This window comes from Sturnira hondurensis, unplaced genomic scaffold, assembly GCF_014824575.4.
Source record: "Sturnira hondurensis isolate 20B ecotype Veracruz unplaced genomic scaffold, ASM1482457v3 Scaffold0024333, whole genome shotgun sequence".
NCBI lineage: Eukaryota > Metazoa > Chordata > Mammalia > Chiroptera > Phyllostomidae > Sturnira > Sturnira hondurensis.
Genome location: NW_028096964.1, coordinates 400,497 through 415,792, shown reverse-complemented (window position 1 = coordinate 415,792; position 15,296 = coordinate 400,497). Strand labels below are relative to the sequence as shown.

Here is a 15,296-nt window from a genome sequence, read left to right as displayed (position 1 = left end):
ATTTCACACAATTTTACTTCTGTGTGAAAGATGAGGAACTCCACAGGGCGTGGTGGGCAGGTTGGAGGGAGGGTAAGGTGGGCCGCATTGCCCCTGATGTGACTGTCTATAGGTTTCTAGTCTGTTGGGCTGCCTTTTTCCTGGTGCCCTGGTCAGAGAGGACAGCCTTTTCTCAGGCTGTTTTTGTCTGCACCCTTTGGTGTGTCTTGGCTGCAGTACTCTCTAATACCTATTCTGGGGCATTTGAAGAGAAAAGAAAATCGAGAGGACCCACTGCCTTGTTGTGTCTCCGTCCTGAAGCCCTTAGCCAGTCTTCCTCTCCTCTCCACACCTGTTTGTGAAGTAAGATTGGCATGAAGTCTCCAGTGTGGCACCCTGGGGCCTTGGTCTTGGCGGGTGCTCCTCTTTGCTGCCGTGTGTGCTTCAGCCTCTGGTGATTTCCGTTTGTGACCCGGACTTAAACGCTTTCGTTGCTCAGTTACCTTGACTCTCTTCTCAGAACTTTGTCTTCTCCTCTCCCCCAGCACTTCTTGGAAAATGTACCTTAAATATGTGGCTGCTATCTGTTTTGTAAGTGGTCCTGCCTTTGTGTTTTGGGTACTGATATAGTAGAATCCATAAAATGGAATATGATTTAATTCTCATCTAAAAATATTTATTTTTGTAAAAGATTTTATTTATGTTTAGAGAGAGGGGAAGGAAAGGAGAAAGAGGGAGATAAACATCAGTGTGTGGTTGCCTCTTGCATGCCCCCTACTGGGGATCTGGCTTGCAACTGAGGCATGTGCCCTGACTAGGAATCGAATCTGTGACCCTTTGGTTTGCAGGCCAGCACACAGTCCACTGAGCCACACCAGCCAGGGCTAATTCTCATTTTAAATGGAAAGAAATTGGAGGCATGTTGCGTGCAAGTGCTGTATGTATTGATAGAATCCATCATGAAAGTTTAATTTTATCCCTGGAGTGTGGAAGTAGGCGGAATTAAGTACAGAATCTACAGAAGCCAAGAAGGCAAAAATTCACTGCTGGATCTCTGTTTTTCACATATCCCAACAATAGGGACCATGTGCATTAAACTTAAATAGCACAACTTATTTAAGATTCATTTTTACTCATCTTGATCTAAAACCACAAATTCCATTTGAGAATGTGATAGGACAAAATTACATTTTTAAACTTCATGAACCACACTCTAGAACTGTGCCAGAAGTAACAATTTCTTTGGTCAAGAATAGCTTCCTCATAAACTCATTGTGAGAGCTGACCTGGTTCTTGCCATTTGGAATGTTAGCTGCATGATTGAGCCAGTGCTTAGTTGGCCTTTTGTTGTATGGGTCTTTCCACCAGGACAGAGATGGTGGAGAGAAGACTTTTTGCCCTCCACATTCTTTGGTGTTTTCTTTCTTTTTTTTAGAAAGCTTTAAATTTTTTTTCTAGATTTTATTTATTTATCTTTAGAGGGGAAAGGAAGGAGAGAGAGAAAGAGAAATATCAATGTATGGTTGCCTCTGGTGTGTCCCCTGCTGGGAACTGGCCTGCAACCCAGGCATGTGCCCTGACTGGGAATCGAACCGTGATTGTGTGGTTCGCAGGCCCACACTCGATCCACTGAGCTATGCCGGTTAGGGCCCTGGTGTTTTCTTTTTGGGTATACCTATGGGTGTTACCAGCCAGAGACATCATTTAGGTGGGAGTCATGTACTTTTGCGTTCATTATCAGTTTGGCCAGGTGGGTCAGGGTCTGTTTTGGTTGGTGATGTCTGGGTTTATTGATGGGACTCTGAGGGAGGGTGTGTGAGAAAGCAGTTGTGATAATGCCTGTTGGTCTCCATCTGGTTGGTCCTGGTGCTGTAGGGGCCACCTTACCCTCTTGCACTGTGAGTCACGAATGCGTGCAGGTTTGCTCGGAGGCTGTGCACGTTATCACCTTGCACAGCTTTCCTGGATGCTCTGCCTCAGCGGCTGTGCAGTTGGAGTCAGGCAGGTACAGCCAGGTGCTGCTGAGGTTGTGGACTTGCTGGCTGGGGCTACTTGCAGTGGTGGTTCCTTACAAAGAAGAACATTCCTGAAGCTGCAGCCCACACTGAGGAAAGCTGAGTGAAGAGATGGCCTTAAGCTTTCCTTGTTTGTACTGTGGCTGTTGCCATTCTTGACTTGTTACAACAATAGGGACCATGTGCATTAAACTTAAATAGCACCGATAATTTTTTGTTTAAGCCAACTTGAATTGGGTTTCACTTGCAGTCAAAAGATTCCTGGCTAATAAGATATTCATTATACGGTGTATAACACAATATTTTGTGATGTAAAGTTTTATTTTTCCTATTTTTATGGGGAAGATACTTTTAACTTCTAATACCATCTGTGAATTTGGAAGCCAAAGCGAGGCAAACTCAGTGATCATGGGGAGCCTTTCAGGTCCCATTAAGATACAGGTGAAGCCAAGTTGAGGCAAACTCAATGATTCAGGTGTCTTCTAGTTACCTTAGGGAGCCCTGTTCCACGTCTTTGCCAGGTGTATCAGCACTCTACAGAATGGATTTGATAATCTATCCAGTTAGAAGGGGTGGTAGTTGAATTTAAAGAGAAAAGCGTGGCATGGGAATGTAGAACTCCTATAGCAGGTAGGCATGCAGGTGGTTTTCAAGCACTGTCCTGACATTTTTTAATATTCCTCTCTGCTACAGGCAGGGCTGTGGCCCCCTTCCTTGGGTGGCACTGATGACTTCTATCTCACAAACTATGGTGTGCCTGTCGTTTAAAGGAAAAGAACAGAGAGATTGGTGGGCACACTCAAAGGTTCCAAAAGCTTCTGCATGGGGCCTGTGTGCTTCATCCTGCTCATAGTGGCGCATGTCACGTGCACTCACATCGCCTTGGCTGGAGCCCATGGGGAGGCGTGGCGGTTGGTGAAGGTGCACCACTCTCTTTCGGGGGGCGGGGGTGGGTGTGAATGGAAGATAGCAGTGACCCAGGGAGTTGCAGTGCCTTGAGTTAGAGACAGAGGAAGCTGAAAGTAGTGTGATGGATGCAAAAATTCTAGATTGGATCAGCATCAGCTCTCATAACTTATGTCTTTGAAACCTGTGTTTTTCAACAAATTTCTGCTAAATCCAAGTTATCTTCTACCTGGCTAAACATTCACCTGTGTGGGAGTTCTCACAAAAGCACATAGTGCGTCACCCAGCTAGCATCGCCCTGCCAGATGGGCACTGGTGACAGCTGGTTAGCGTGTGTGACACCACCTCATTTTGCTAATGTGTAGGTGAGCCATCCTTATTTTAGGTCCGTGGTTAGGAACCCGACTTGATATTAGATATGACCATATAAATAAGGAGTATGTCGAAATAGGATCTTTTTAGAGGACTAGCAAAAATTAAGGCTGAGCCAGATTGCCAAGTGTTGGATGGTCAGTTTTAGCCCTTTCAGTGACGTGTCACTGACAGTGTTGATGGTGGAGTAGTGGACAGGGTGCAGGGTGCTCTGAGGAGCTGGTCACTCTGGGCCACTGCTGGACAGTTTAGGGAGGAGCACTGGGCAGGGGCGAGAGCCTCTCAGGGCAGATGGTGTCCTTCTGACATGGATGGTGCGACTTCTCTTTCTGCCTCTTGTCTGTAGCTGAGGTCTGCACATCTGCCAAGGCCACACACAGTTGTTAACTTCTTTTAGAAGCCCTTTCTGACATCTTAGGGCAAGTGTTTTCTTTCCTCTTTGAGTTGTGGCACCTGGCACACTGCCCGTGAACTGGGGCCCTCAGCAGCCCTCAGTCTCTTCTGGGGCAGCCCACAGCTGCGGTAAGCATCTCTCTTGCCTGCTGCTAGGTGGGAAGAGGGTCCTGTCAGGCCTTCAGAAGTGTCCTTTCTAGGAGAGTGCTAACACAAACTCGGTGTCGTCCTCGTTTCTCCAGGCCCAGCACCAGTTTCTTTTGTCCCCCTCCCAGTCACTGTGAGCCTGGATTCTCTTCTTTTCTAGAACCCAGTTGTAGGGGATGCCGCTCTGTAACAGAGGAATAATACCTTACCTTGTGTGGAGTTGTAACTCATTTTTCCTCATTTTGTTTTTTGGTTTTGTTCTGCTTCACTCTTTACAAAAGCATGTCAGGAAAGCCATCTTCTGAATTTCCTACACCTTATGTTTTTCCTTCTGCTAGGTCTTTTGACCCTGGTTCTCCCTTGTTTGAAGTCTGTGGTAATTCTTTAAAAAATACACACTGTGTCAGAGGTGCCTTGGAAAGGCCAGCTAGTTATGTTCCTTTCCCTTACCAGGTGAGGAAAACGGTGCAGTGACCTGTCCACAGGGGCCAGTGCTGAGAGGGAGGTTGGCCCTCGGAAGACTTGTGCTTCCTTGTCATCCCTTCCCACCCTTCTTTTGGGCTTAGTTTGGGAAATCATAGGTTTCTGGAGGCCATAGAGCCTGGTTTGTCTGGGGTGGCCCTGGTTTATGCCAACGCCTTGGGCTGTTTTCTGATAGAGCTCTTGTTCTCTCACAGTGACTCTGTGGCTGGTAAGTCCAGGGTGTCCTGCAGTGACCGCCATGTCCGGTTGGCTCATTATCCTTTTAGTCTTGACTTTTTGTCTTCTCTGCACTGTTCCTGTGTTCATGTAACAGTGGAAAATTGTAATGGTGGGAACGTATAGCCCATTCCACCATTCTCTTGACATTGTTATTGTAAGTGCTGACTTTGACTAATATGTAGCTTGTAGATGAGCAACATGTTTGTATAGGAATCCTAGGAACTAAGTGAAAAGATACAGACTCCGACCCTCAGGCATTCCAGCTCCTGGAGATTTGCTGACATTTGACTGTGGAGCTAGGGTGATGTTAAACCAGGATGACGCACACTGCACCATCACTTGCCTTATCTGAATGCACTGTGCTCGTCTGCACGTAGAGAACTTTGCAACCCCCTCCCTTGGTCTCTTTGTTCCATTCCCCCCTCTCTCCTCATAAACACCTCTGCCTCTGCTGAGAGGGGGAGATGGGCTTTGTGACATGAGTCCTCCATCTTCCCAGGATATGGGCTTTGAGATGTGAGTCCCCCATCTTCTAGATGGCTGGCACCTGAAAATAAACCTGCTTCCCCAGTATTGGCTTTGGCTTTCGTAGAGGTAGGTAGCTGGACTGCTTTTTGGTACATTTGGAGCCCTCTTGTGGTCCTTTTAATATTCCTCCAAGTTTCTCCAAATTGTTCCTTGTGTAAGATAGTATCCAGGACTAGCCCATGTTGGAAAAAACAGCCTGGAGTCTTCATTATTAGGTTTGTATCAGCTGGGTTAGTGATGTGCTTGTTTTTGTTTATGTAGATAGTTGTAACCCTCTGGCTTGTATGGTACTGCGTTTTCCTCCAGTAGAGAGGGATAGGATGTATATGCTTGAGAGAGAAACTGGAGGAAAAAGAGGCCACATCTAAGAGCTTCTCCTAGCTTTTTGTTTCGAAGACATTTTTTTCGAAGACTAAGTTTGGTTTTGTTGGCAGGGACTATAGGGACTTCTGTGCTTCCTGCCTGCATGGGGAAGTTAGCCACGCTTCTGAAGAAAAGTGTATTAATGCTGATGCTTTTAGAAGATTATAGCAGTGCCCTGCTTTGATTGATTCGAGGAGAATAATACATTCTTGGCTAGAATCTTTTTGGTATTCGGTACTTTTTCCTGATGAAGGAAGTTGTGGGTTTTGGAGTGATTCTGCCGTGTCTGTACTTGCATGTTTCTTTTAACATATCTCTGCCTATAATTGTATTTGTGGAATACGCTTCCATCAACCTGGATTGTAGAACTTTTCCCTTAAAAATAGTTTAATTTCCTGCCTTTTTTTGGGTTGGTAATGAGAGCCACAACCTTTGCCTGATACCCCCACCTTTGTTGATGGATTTTGTGATTTTGCATTATTCATACTATGTTTAAAAGGGGACTCGGGCAGGGGGGGATTGACCATGATTTGTGCTCTGAGTTAGGGGAAACAAACGGCTTTGGATAATTCAGTGTCAGGCAGGGAGTGACAGTTCTGCAGAAGTGTTCCCAGATGGGGCAGCTGTTTTGATGTTGGGCAGCAGGCACAACTTACCACAGCCACGACGTTGAGCCAGACCCAGGGTGCTGACTGGTGGGGGTGTCCTTTCAAGCTGGTGACTTTCTGCATTTTCCTTCATAAGCCTTGGGGTGGCGAAAGAGTCCATGCTGTTGAGACTGAAAGTTAAGTGTGGGGGCCGGGGTCTGTGTCAGGAGCAGCAGCTTGGATGGGAACTCTGGATGGGAACCGTAGCACTTTTGTATGGAGTGAGGCGATGTCCTGTTGGAGAATAAACTGGAATCTTGCTGATGTACATTAGTGGAGGTTGACACCAGAGTGTGTGTGTGCTGTGCAGTATGGTGTGTACCATAGAAGCAGTACGCATGTGCTATGTGTGCAGTGTTTGCTGTGCTACAAAAGCATGTGCTGCATGTGCAGTGTGTGGCGTGTGCTGCAGAAGCAGTGTGCATGTATATAGTGTGTGCAGTGCATGCTGTAGTGTGTGCTGCAGAAGCAGTGTGCAATGTTTGCTGTGCTACAGAAGCATGTGCTGCACTACAGTGTGGAGTGTGCTGCAGAAGCAGTGTGCATGTGTATAGTGTGTGCAGTGCATGCTGTGGTGTGTGCTGCAGAAGCAGTGTGCATGTGCAGTGTGCAGTGTTTGCTATGCTACAAAAGCAGATATATGTGTTGTGCGTGCATTGTGTGTGGTGTGCTACAGAAGTAGTGTGTGTTTTTGGTGTGTGCAGGGCATGTGGAGACTTGTGGCTCCTTCTCTGGATGGTAATTAAAGTGTTCTGGAGCACCTAGGTAATTGAGGAAGCTTTTTGGTAGTTGTTTTGTTATTCAGAAAATAACCAGCAGGGGACAGTCTTCAAGTTCAGAAGGGTTATCTGTCCTCAGAACAGTATTGCTTCATTCCCACCACATGCCTTGTAACATTAATTCAGCCCTACCTCTCTACCCCCATGAGAGACTAGAGAGAGTTCTTAGAGTGTGTTTTTGTGTCCTACTTTAATACTCTGGTCCCCTTCTATCCTGGTTTCTATATGGTTTGTAATTGTTGTATTTCATTATAGAGTATTGTTTCTACTAAAAGTAAAATATTTAAACTCTATACCATATTATGACATTTTTTTGATGGAATACTGGTAGGATAATTTATTTTGATGAGACTATTGGACTATTCTGCGCATTTAATTCACTTAAACGTCAAAGTGAAGGTGAGTTTTTGATAATTCCAACTGGATAGATTCTAAGATTTGTGGGGTATTGAGTGTTTTCTTTTTACTCTACTTATCAGGGGCGGGTGTGAGGGTGAGCCTGCCTAGGGAGAGGATTCAGGACACATTCCTTATGTCTCCAGGGAGGTATTTTCACCCTTGATTGCTCAGAATCACCTGGAGAGCATTAACGTGTTGATTCTGGGTCTCTTCATAGACATTCTGATTAAATTGATTTGAGGTAAGGTTCTAGCAGGTCCCAATGTGCAGCCCCTGCTGATAATCACTCTCCCAGCACCACCTGAAGAAAAGGGACCTCTGTTTCTCTCCTTCCTGCTTGCTCTGTTCTCTGGCCAGGGGAGAGAGTGCACTGCTTTTGGTGGTTGTTAGGTCATGGGGTGGGCCAGCCTCCCAGGGCTTTTATCTCCTTAAGCACAGAGTGATCCAGGGGACAGTTGAGGGCGCTAAATGCCCTGGTCATTCTCATATATAGGCTGACTTATTTTTGCAGAGATATTTCCATAAAAGTTCTAATGAGACTTCCCTTTTGTTCTCGTAGTACAAACTCTCTCAGTGCCCTAAGATTTTTCTGGTTCTGCTTTTTGTTGAATAGATTCCTATTTCAGGAAATAGTCTTATCTTTGTCTGGAGAAGCACTTCAGTCAAAACCTTTTATTGACTCAGAATATGCATTTTTTTCCTCTTAGAGGCAGGCATTTGTCTTGTTTCATTGTGTAGTTTCCTGTTAAGAAATGTGGGATATATGTGTATTCACTTAAGTTCTGATGTCACACTGAATCCCATTGGTGTGCAGTTTTAGCCAACCAGACACTTCCTGGTATCCAAGTAGGAAAGATATATAGTTCTGGAATAACAGGAAACTTCAGTTTTCAACATCCTGTTTTTCTGGGTTTTATGACTCGCTGCCTCACCACAATGAAGGTTAGTAGATGTTTTATGTATAGTTCTTTTTGTGGAATACCACAGTTTTAATTTTCTGGGCTCTAGAATTATAACTTTAGAGCTGGAAGACATGCAGATCAGCTACTCTAGAATTTTACAAGTATGGGGACTTTTGTGTTTTACATATAAGGAAACTGAGTGCTACTGAGGTTAATATTTTAAATTATTTTTTAAAAACCCCATTAAAAATATAGGTGGATATGTTACCTAGATAATGCTCTCATTTGACTTGAAATTTACTAAAAAATAGGTATTACAATAAATGACTTAAACTGTATATTACAACATGATTTTTAAGACTGTTGTGAGGGCTACCTCTTTTTACTTGTAAGAGTTTGGCATCATGAAATTAGCTTTATTTTTTGTACTTCAACTATGTGAGATGACATCAATAATTGTACACAGAATGCTTAGGTGTATTCACATCTTTTAAGTCTTGTGGCTCCGTTAAGTTTTTAGAAAAAAACTCAATGAAGCCACAAGGTTTTAGAAAAAGAGAGTTGTGTTTTCAGCTCTTCTTGACTCAGTGATTTGATGGCCTTCTTTCTTGAAGTGTTCATCTTCTGGATTTTCTTTCCCTTTTTTTTTTTTTGGTTCATGTTTGAACATGCCTCATAAAACTTTTTACTCAGTTTAGAAATTAAAGGCAGAAGATCATTAATGGAAGATGCTTTTTTGAGGAAGAGAACAATAATTATCAGATTTGAAATGGCTCTTCTTAGCTGGTCTTCATTATGAATGGTGGATGGGTGGATGAATGGGTACATTTATTATTCAGCAAACATTTCAGTTTTTACTTTGTGCTGGCCATTTTGCTAGATGCTGGGTGCTATAAAACTGCATTCATAGATTTTAGTCTAGGGTGGCACATACACGTGGAACATAAAGTTGTCTTTGTGATGAATGTGCTGGTGGAGCCTGGTTAGGGGACCCCACAGAGTCTTGGTTAAGGAAATGAGGCCGGGGAAAAAGTCAGATGAGTAAGAGTTAGCCAGGTGAGGGGGTGGGAGGTGGGAGGCTGGAAGGAGGTGGGGGTGGTTCTGGCAGGACCTGTGAGATAGAGGAACTGACCAGATGGGGAAAGAGGCGGCAGTCAATGGGCAGTCAGGGCCCTCCTTTGCTGGTAGTTAATTCCTAGATGTCTAGTCATGTTTGTTCATTTCTGTCGCACCGAGAGAAACTTTGAAGTGTGTTAACACGATTTATATTTTGGTATCTAAATACTGTGTCTTTCTGTTATTTGAATCTTTGAAAGAAGTTTTTTCATAATTTTTCTGGCAGGGTTGTGGATGATTTGACTATTGAATTTTGGGGGGGGGAGTTATTTGGTGATAAAAAGCTGTATGTAGTCTTCAGATAGTATTTGGGAATGATTCGAGTTTCCGTGTGTGTGTGTGTGTGTGTGTGTGTGTGTGTGTACATACACATTGTAGACTAGCTTAAGGCTTCTGAACAAGCTACTGTGCCTTTTCAGCTCCTGCGTGTGTGTGCCTGCTTACACGCTCGCATGTGCTCACACGCTCCCACTGGGACTGACTCTTCCTTCCCTTTGTGGGCGCCCAGATTGGAGGAATCTCAGGTTAGACATCACTGGTACGGCCTCAGCTCTCTGCCCTGAGGTCAGGGACTCCCTTCCTCCCCATACCTGTCCTGATTCTGGATCCTGCATTTTTTGTCTTCCCCTCATTTTTACACACATCCATTCTGATGCCTGTGTTTCTCTTTTGCCACTGTTAGTTTTGGAATTGACTGACAAGAAGAGGAAGTCTGTATGCCTGTCCTGTGGCCTCTGCCTTAATCTAAGGAGAGAAGCATTGGGAAACCACTCCAGCATTCCCTGAGTGCTGGCAGAATTGTCCCCCTTATTTGGGAAGGAACCCCAATCCAGGTTATGAAGGAAGGTGGGCAGTTGGTCTCAGGCCCAGGATTAAGGTACAGTTAGGGGAATTCTGTTGGATCTCACACCTGCAGACCAGAGGCTGAGCTCACTGGTCCTGCTTCTTCAGGTTGTGCTGCATCTTCAGAGTTGCATCTGGAAATACTGTGTGTGGTTCTGTCATTGCTGCAAGAATTTTGTCCTACACTCAACACAAGACTGTATTAATTTTGTTTAATTTTTCCTTTCAGACATTTGATGCAAATGATTTGTATCAGGGGCAGAATTTTAACAAGGTCCTCAGTTCCTTAGTGACTCTAAATAAAGTAACAGCAGGTAAGAATTTTATAAATTGAATTGAGGGGGTGTGAAGACAAAAGGGCAAAAACTTTTGCTTTTCTTTTAGCAGGACAAAATGAGCATTATTAAATTCAAAAATAAGCTTTTATTGCATTAAATTCTTAGTTGTCACTTTTGCTGTGATTTTTTCTTTTCTTGCTAGAATAGAATCTTCCTTTTTAGGTCCTCGGGTGGCTATCAGATGTTTTCCTTTTTATGGGCAGAGCAGTTACTACCTGAAAATAGAGCAGAGGAGAAATGTCTCATTCGTATAGCTGCACTCATGGGGTGTCTTGGAGTTAGAAGCACCTTTCTCTGGGTTTTTATTATGCTGATTAAAACTCACATTTTTAGCAGATCTAGTGACTCTTTTTGAGGTGTGATTGTGACAGTGAAGTAGTCAGTGAATTGCCCTCTAAAGTAAACACCTGGGCCAGGTTTCCCAAGGGCCAGAAAGGTACGAGCTCAGGGTACTTGGTTCACTGTGTTCTGAGCCCCAGTCTTATCTCATGGAGAAGGGCGAGTGGAGGGAGGGACTCAGTACACCCCTCTGGGCTCCAGACCTGAGTGAGGACAGTGAGAGGTTCCGTGTAGATTCCTCTGACGGAGGTCCGATGCCTGTCCCGTGAGCTCTGAGAAGTTCTATCTCGTGCATCTAAAAGAAGGACTTAGTGGCTCTTTTGTTTTAAAGTCATTTTTATTTTTCAATTTATAGACTTTAGTTTCAGATTTCTGGAGGGAAATTAGATTTTGATGTGTCTCTTTTAAGTTGATTTTGTCATGGTTTCTTCCCCTTTTGTCCTGGCGCTTCAGATGGGGTGTACTCACCTCATTGTGTCTGGGAAGAACTGAGTCAGAACACGCTGGGCTACAACCCCGGTTTGGGGGTCCTCTGGTGCCCCTCACAGCACTTTTTGCTGGAATGGCTGCCCAGGGGCCCTGTGCTTCAAGAACAACTGGAGATTTGTGTTTCCCTGTGGTACCCTCAGACTTTTAGTTGTTGACAACTAATTCAAAAATTTTGTAAGACACTATATAAACCAATCCAAACATCTGCCAGGAAAACAGACCCGGAGACCATCAGTTTAAGGATATTTTTACAGAAGCTCCCCCTGTAGCTTTAGGAAATTGCGAGGCACATGTATCTCAGAACAGTGGTTTCCTTAGAAACTATTCATGGCCTCCTTTTAAAAAAAATCAAATCACTTCGAAGAAGTGGGTTGCTAACATTTACTTATTGGTTGGCCTACGCGGAGTGTCTAATCATGAAGAGACTCTAGAGAGAGAATGAAGCCCTTTAACAGCTATTTACTTTGATCCTTTCACCAGCTTCGTGAGGTGAGTAAAGCATGGGCTGCCTTCGTTCTGAGAATACAACCCTCAGAAGGCTCTGTCTGAAAAGTACAAGGGGATTTTCTGTTAGGTTTAAGTAAGTCTTTTTCTTTTGTTGCCAAATAATTCTTGCTGCTTACTATGAGGAGTGTGATCCCGGAGAAGTGGGTGACAGTGGTGAAGTATTGGGAATGAGTTCTGGGTGGTGCTCTGCTAAGTAATTGAATTTGAGAGGTTTATTTTTTCCAGATGAAGGGAAAGTATTAAAAGCAGGTTACAGAATGTTTCACAAAATTGAAACTTATATGAGAGAAGAAGTAATAGTTATCTCCAGTTAATTTCTGGAAAGGTGATTGGGGAATGAGTGTGCAAGTCATTTCTGTAGAAGACAGAATCTGCGCTTTGTTTACTGCATATAAATGGCCTGCTTTGTTGTGGTCTGTGGTGCGTCCCCTGGGGGCTGCCCCAGTTTGGAGTCTGGTGTGCAGTGAGGGTGCATGGTGTCAGGCGTCTCAGCTCACTCTTTTCTCCTTTCATGACCTTTTCAGACATTGGACTGGGAAGTGACTCTGTGTGTGCCCGGCCCTCGTCTCATCGGACAAAGTCCTTTGACTCCCTGGGATCCCAGCCTTCCCACAGTCGGGCTTCAAAGTTGTTCCAGGGCCAGTACCGAAGTTTGGTAAGTTTGAGGGAGGTGGTTATTAAAACTGGGATATGTTAGAAAGTGAGTGTGTGTAGGCCTATCTGGAATGATGCACGTGTCTCTGGTAACAGAGTTGCAGAGTGAGGAGTGGTTTGACCTTACCCCCTTTTTCCTTCACTTGGGTTTGGTGTTAGTTCATCACCGAATTGTCCAGATGTGTTGCTTAATGACTGCTTTTGAGAAACTTTGTATTTTCAGCATTATATTTTAAGATGCATAATCAGTTTAATCTAGACCGATGTGTGCTTGAAAATATTTCCCTGGCCACTTGCATAGTCTTTTCTCACCCGGCATGTATATATAGAACTGGAGGAATAAGATGCATGTATTTGTAAAAGTACTTAGCTGTATAAGTAAATGGCTGAAAGCTGAAAAGACCTAAGGGAGATTTTTCCTTTAATAAAGGCATGACTTGGAGTGCTTTACTGAGTAACGATGCAGTATATGAAGGAGGGACACCCTCGTGATGGCTGGTAGTGAGATGGGTGAGGAACTTAGACTAACAGACATCCTGGAAAGTGAAGAAAAATCCATTTATAGATCATCAGGATACAGGCTCCGAGCGAAGAACCCAGGATTAACAGTGAAATCGTTACTGAGAAAAGTAACTGGGAAAAGATTAACTATAGTACTGAATGGAGAAAGTGGGAAAGAGGCCACCACATCAGCTGAGTGGGATGAGGCTGCTCCCTGGTGTCATTGTGAAAACACGCTGAACCCTCCTTGTAGCTCGTGGGTGATTGGCACTTGGTTTGATTAGCAAGTAAATTATTTTATAATTTACTAAAAATTATAAACAAGTTATCTTGTAACCTGAGTCTGAAGAGAGGCTGATTCTTCTAGTTTCTAGGGGACCATAGCTTTCTATTTACTTTAACACAGAAAGAAATATTGTTAAGTAAGCTGATGGTGATCCTAAAGAAATTAAAATTACTTTGGTTACTGGCCCTGAATCAAGGCCAGCAGTTTGCTGAAGCTGCTGGTTTCAAGCAGGAGCCTAAAGCAGTGTCTTTCTATGGTCTGTTGGCCATTTCAGAGCTTAGGAAATGTAATGGTCAATTCATTAGAAAGAAACATCTGGAAAAGAAAAAATAAATAAAATTACTTTGGTTAAAGGTCTATTTTGTAGAGGGAAAGAAATTTGAGTTTAGTTCACGAAGCTGTGTTAGAAACTGAAAGCTATAGAAGGAATATAGTTTCCACATGTTCTTGAACTTCTGAACTCAAGCTAACTCTGATTGTCATTTATGGTTGACTCTTTTTCCTCTTAGAGAAGTCCCATTACCCATTCTCCGATTTTGTGTGGAATACAACATGCACTGAGTCGTTTTCCCCTGTGCCAGACTTTGTTCTAGGTGCTTTACCGGGACCAAGTCAACCTTCACAGCAACCCCAGGAAACGTAGGTTCAGTGGCAGAGCAGTGTCGTGGAGTATAGAAGAGCTAGGGATCTAACCTGAGGGGGAAACACTAGCCACTTAAACTATTTTAAATTAGCTTTATTAAATATATGAAGTGTAAGGGAAACCAGCAAACTTTGGGTGAAGAAATCTTTGCGGTCTCACCCATGTTCCCATAGCAGCTTTATTTTCTTTTATTTTTGAGTAAATAAGAAATGGATTGCAAATATATAATCTGAAGTACCACACTTGATCTTCGCCAAAATGCCACTGATCATTATATAATTTGAAGTAAAATAAAGTTAAATGTAATGTTGATAAAGAATGTTACTAAGTATAGGATTAATTTTTCATTGGCTAGAGAAATTTTTCAAGTTACAGTAGTAATAAAAAGACCTCAGTCGTCGCACCTGCTTTGTGTCTGTGGTTGGTAGACAGTTACCTGCTGGTGAAATGAGCATGACAAGGCTTCTCTTACCATGCTGGGTAAGAGTAATTATTTGTCCTTAGATTTTTCTGTATGTGTTATTAATAGTACTTTGAGGTAGTTTTCTTGGATTAAAAATAATATATAATGAAATGAGAGTGGCATTGTGTTTCATGTGATAGTAACATGGAAGTATACCTGTCATTCTCTACTTTTGTGTTGGAAATTTTCCATAGTAAAAAAGTTGAACTAAAAAAGTGACTTGGCAGTGTCTGGAACATTTTGCGATCTCATTAAAAGAAAGCCTAGCTTTGAAATTGTGTGAGGCACTACCATCTCCAAAGCAAGGATCAGTATTTTCAAGATGCTGTTGTGATTGCTTGTGTCTCTACTTAAGGATGTCTCATCTAACCACTGCCTTGGTGCGGGTTGTTCATGTAATGTTGCTTCAGTGTCTGTGAACTCATCACCTGTCTGTACTCAGATTTCCTGCCTTGTGATGAAGGCAGATTTGAAAAGTTCTAGTGTGTGTTTGCATTGAAATGGAAGTTTTAACTTTATTATGGCACTTCCCAGTTGCTTTCTGATTATTCCTTTCTTGGGGTGATTTCTATTTACCCAATTTCCAATGCCCTGCGCTAAAATAAGCTCCTTATCTGACCCTGTGTTATATTATGTGCCTATTACACCCTAGAAAGAACAACTCCATAACTGAATTACAGATGGGGGAGTTCCAGCCTGTTGACTTGGGTTGTAGTGTTTCTCATATTTAAAGTTGAATTCATCCTTGTTTTATTCTTAAATAACTTTTATTGAATGCTTCTGGGATTTCTCATGTTTCTGCTGTGCCCCAAGTCTTAATCTGTTGACCCTTAATAAGTATGCCTTGGTGTCTCGAAGTTTTCCTCCACATTTGGGGAGATTTATTTGTGGGGTTGTTGCTCCTGTGATCATTCATTTACCAGAGGTGAGACTCCATTTTCTCTCCCTGTAGTCTCAACTGCCTCTTGGGTCTGGGGCCAGGACT

General features: G+C 43.2%; 1 protein-coding gene and 1 non-coding gene across 5 annotated transcripts in view; both read left to right on the top strand.

The window, feature by feature from the left end:
* The window catches only part of ARHGEF7 (Rho guanine nucleotide exchange factor 7), a 129,301-nt gene that overhangs the window by 41,691 nt on the left and 72,314 nt on the right, over positions 1–15,296 (top strand). For all 4 annotated transcript variants that reach the window (XM_037038360.1, XM_037038357.1, XM_037038358.1 and 1 more), the window contains exons 3-4: positions 10,321–10,405; positions 12,289–12,419. In XM_037038360.1, coding sequence (XP_036894255.1) covers positions 10,321–10,405; positions 12,289–12,419 — 216 coding nt within the window. The remainder of the gene's footprint in view (positions 1–10,320; positions 10,406–12,288; positions 12,420–15,296) is intronic.
* On the top strand, positions 13,386–13,522 carry LOC118981576 (small nucleolar RNA SNORA2/SNORA34 family). The gene has a single exon (XR_005065371.1). It is a non-coding gene; the product is annotated as a small nucleolar RNA SNORA2/SNORA34 family (small nucleolar RNA).